This window comes from Haplochromis burtoni, unplaced genomic scaffold (assembly GCF_018398535.1).
Source record: "Haplochromis burtoni strain Fernald_Lab_line unplaced genomic scaffold, NCSU_Asbu1 Contig_282, whole genome shotgun sequence".
Lineage (NCBI taxonomy): Eukaryota > Metazoa > Chordata > Actinopteri > Cichliformes > Cichlidae > Haplochromis > Haplochromis burtoni.
The window spans coordinates 329149-331297 of NW_024582643.1; the positions used below are offsets into that span (position 1 = coordinate 329149).

At 40.9% G+C, this 2149-nt stretch overlaps 1 protein-coding gene across 1 annotated transcript; it reads right to left on the bottom strand.

Moving 5' to 3' along the window:
• Positions 1–24: 24 nt before the first annotated feature.
• Positions 25–1848, bottom strand: LOC121815723 (stonustoxin subunit beta-like). Its single transcript, XM_042227822.1, has one exon. The coding sequence runs from the start codon at positions 1752–1754 to the stop codon at positions 1011–1013; it is 744 nt and encodes a 247-aa protein (XP_042083756.1). The 5' UTR covers positions 1755–1848; the 3' UTR covers positions 25–1010.
• Positions 1849–2149: the final 301 nt, after the last annotated feature.

Genomic DNA, 2149 nt, shown 5'->3' on the forward strand with positions numbered 1-2149 from the left:
AAAGTAACACAGGAAGTACACAGACAGACCGGAGGGGGAGAGAACAGACAAGCATGGAATAAAACACAAGGAGGGAAAACAAGGCATAAGAACTCACAGATACACTGAGTGAGACACAGGGTAAAGACACGAAGGGAAACCTAATAAACGACATCTAAACAGAATAACCTAGGGACCTTTAGAATAAACAGTGGACCTAAAACATAATACGTCAAATGACAAAAATACAGGAAAACACAAAGCACCGGGTAGAAGTCCCGGGACCATGACAAGAGCCCTATCATTGGTTATTGTTAATCTCTGGCTCTCTTCCACAGCATGTCTTAGTCCTGTCTTCCTTCCCTCACCGCAACTGGTCGTATAGCAGGTGGTCGTCAAACCTGGTTCTGCTGGAGGATTCTCACTGTTAAGAGGAAAATTTTCTTTCCCACTGTTTCCAAAGTGCTTACTCATATGATAGTTGGGTTTTTCTCTGTATGTATTATTGAAGGGTCTACCTTACAATATAAAGCACCTTGAGGCAACTCGTTTGATTTGGTGCTATATAAATAAAATTGAAATAAACTGAACAAAATGTTGTAAAGAAGAAAACATTGGAGCAATGATCATTTTATTGCTGAATCACACAGGAAATGAAATTTATTGTCAACAAATTCTGTCACTGGTTGTAAAATGAATGGAAACAGATAAATATGATACAAAGCATTTGCATTATGGTAATATAGACCTATGCAAAGGACATAAGCTAGAGAACAGATTACTTTGTAAAACTCACTTCAAGCTTCCTGCCTCCATACAACCATCTTTAGTACAACTAACATTGTAGAAATTATTCCTTTTCCATTTGTTAATAATGGTCAGTCTAAAGTGTTACTCACAGTCAGTGTGTGGAATCTTCTGGTCTAAAGTAAAATTATTGGTGAGGTTTGGAAAAAGATTTTTTAAAGGATTTTTTAATGTAAAGTATTTGCCTGAATAAATCTGTGTCATTGTTTCTGCAAGTCTTCGTCCTAAAGTGAACACAGAGACACCGAGGAAGATCTAAATAGCCTAAATCCAGGATAAAGAGTCTCAGTGAATGTGGTGCTGAAGGTGTGGAGATGGATCAAGGAGTTTGAGGAGACTCTGTAGAAGGACAGAGTCCCAGCAGGACAGTCGACATACACTGCTACTCTGTTTGAGGTGGAGGAGGTGGAGGAGGCGGAAGAGGAGACGAAGGAGGAGGAAGAGGTAGAGAGGTCTGTTCTAGTGTTATTGTGCCAAGCAAAGTAACCATCTTCAGAGCATCTCAGACTCCACGACTGATTATTCCATCCAAACCAGCAGCCTTTGCTGGCTCCTGTCCTCCTGATTCCTCTGTAACTCACTGCTATGTAAACCCAACCTTCCCACTCAACCTCCCAGTAACAGCGACCAGTCAGCCCATTTCTACACAGAATCTGTTTCCAGTCATCAAACCTCTCTGGGTGATCAGGATATGGCTGCTCATCATCCACAAATGCCACTTTAGTGTTGTTGTCGAACAAGATGAGGTTTCTGTTTGCTGTGTTTGGGTCCAGTGTGAGTTCACAGGAATCTGAGAGAGAGAAGAATCCTTTATTATTTGACACGGTGCAATCAGTGCTCCATCTATAAAACCACAATTTTACCTGATATAAATTTGGCAACAATAAAGTTTGGCTATTTGCTTTTGTCCAGTACTCTGTAGAAATACTGACTTGATCACTTCTACATTCATATATTTCTTGATGCATGTTCAATCATCCAGGTACGTAAATCCCAAAAAGTCGATTCTGTTCATCTGGACGTTTTCAGTGGGAGAAACTTTCATCATCATCCAGGTGACTTCTTCAGTGTCAGCTGGCTGCAGGTTTCCCCAATCATATAAACAGTACATTTACTGAAACTATCAACAACCACTGATCAATGTCCATGAGAGTTGGGGGATGGCTGCAATCACAGCATTGTAAGATGGTGAAAGACAAGGGAAAGACCATCTCTGAATCGAGGAGGGGGCCTAAGGATACATCTTTTACCATCATACAATGCTGTGATTGCAGTCTTTGATCAATGGTCATGACAATCATCGAGCTAGTGGGTAACAGACGTCTCCGAAAACGTCGGAGCGCTTTTGAAAATATGTGGTGTC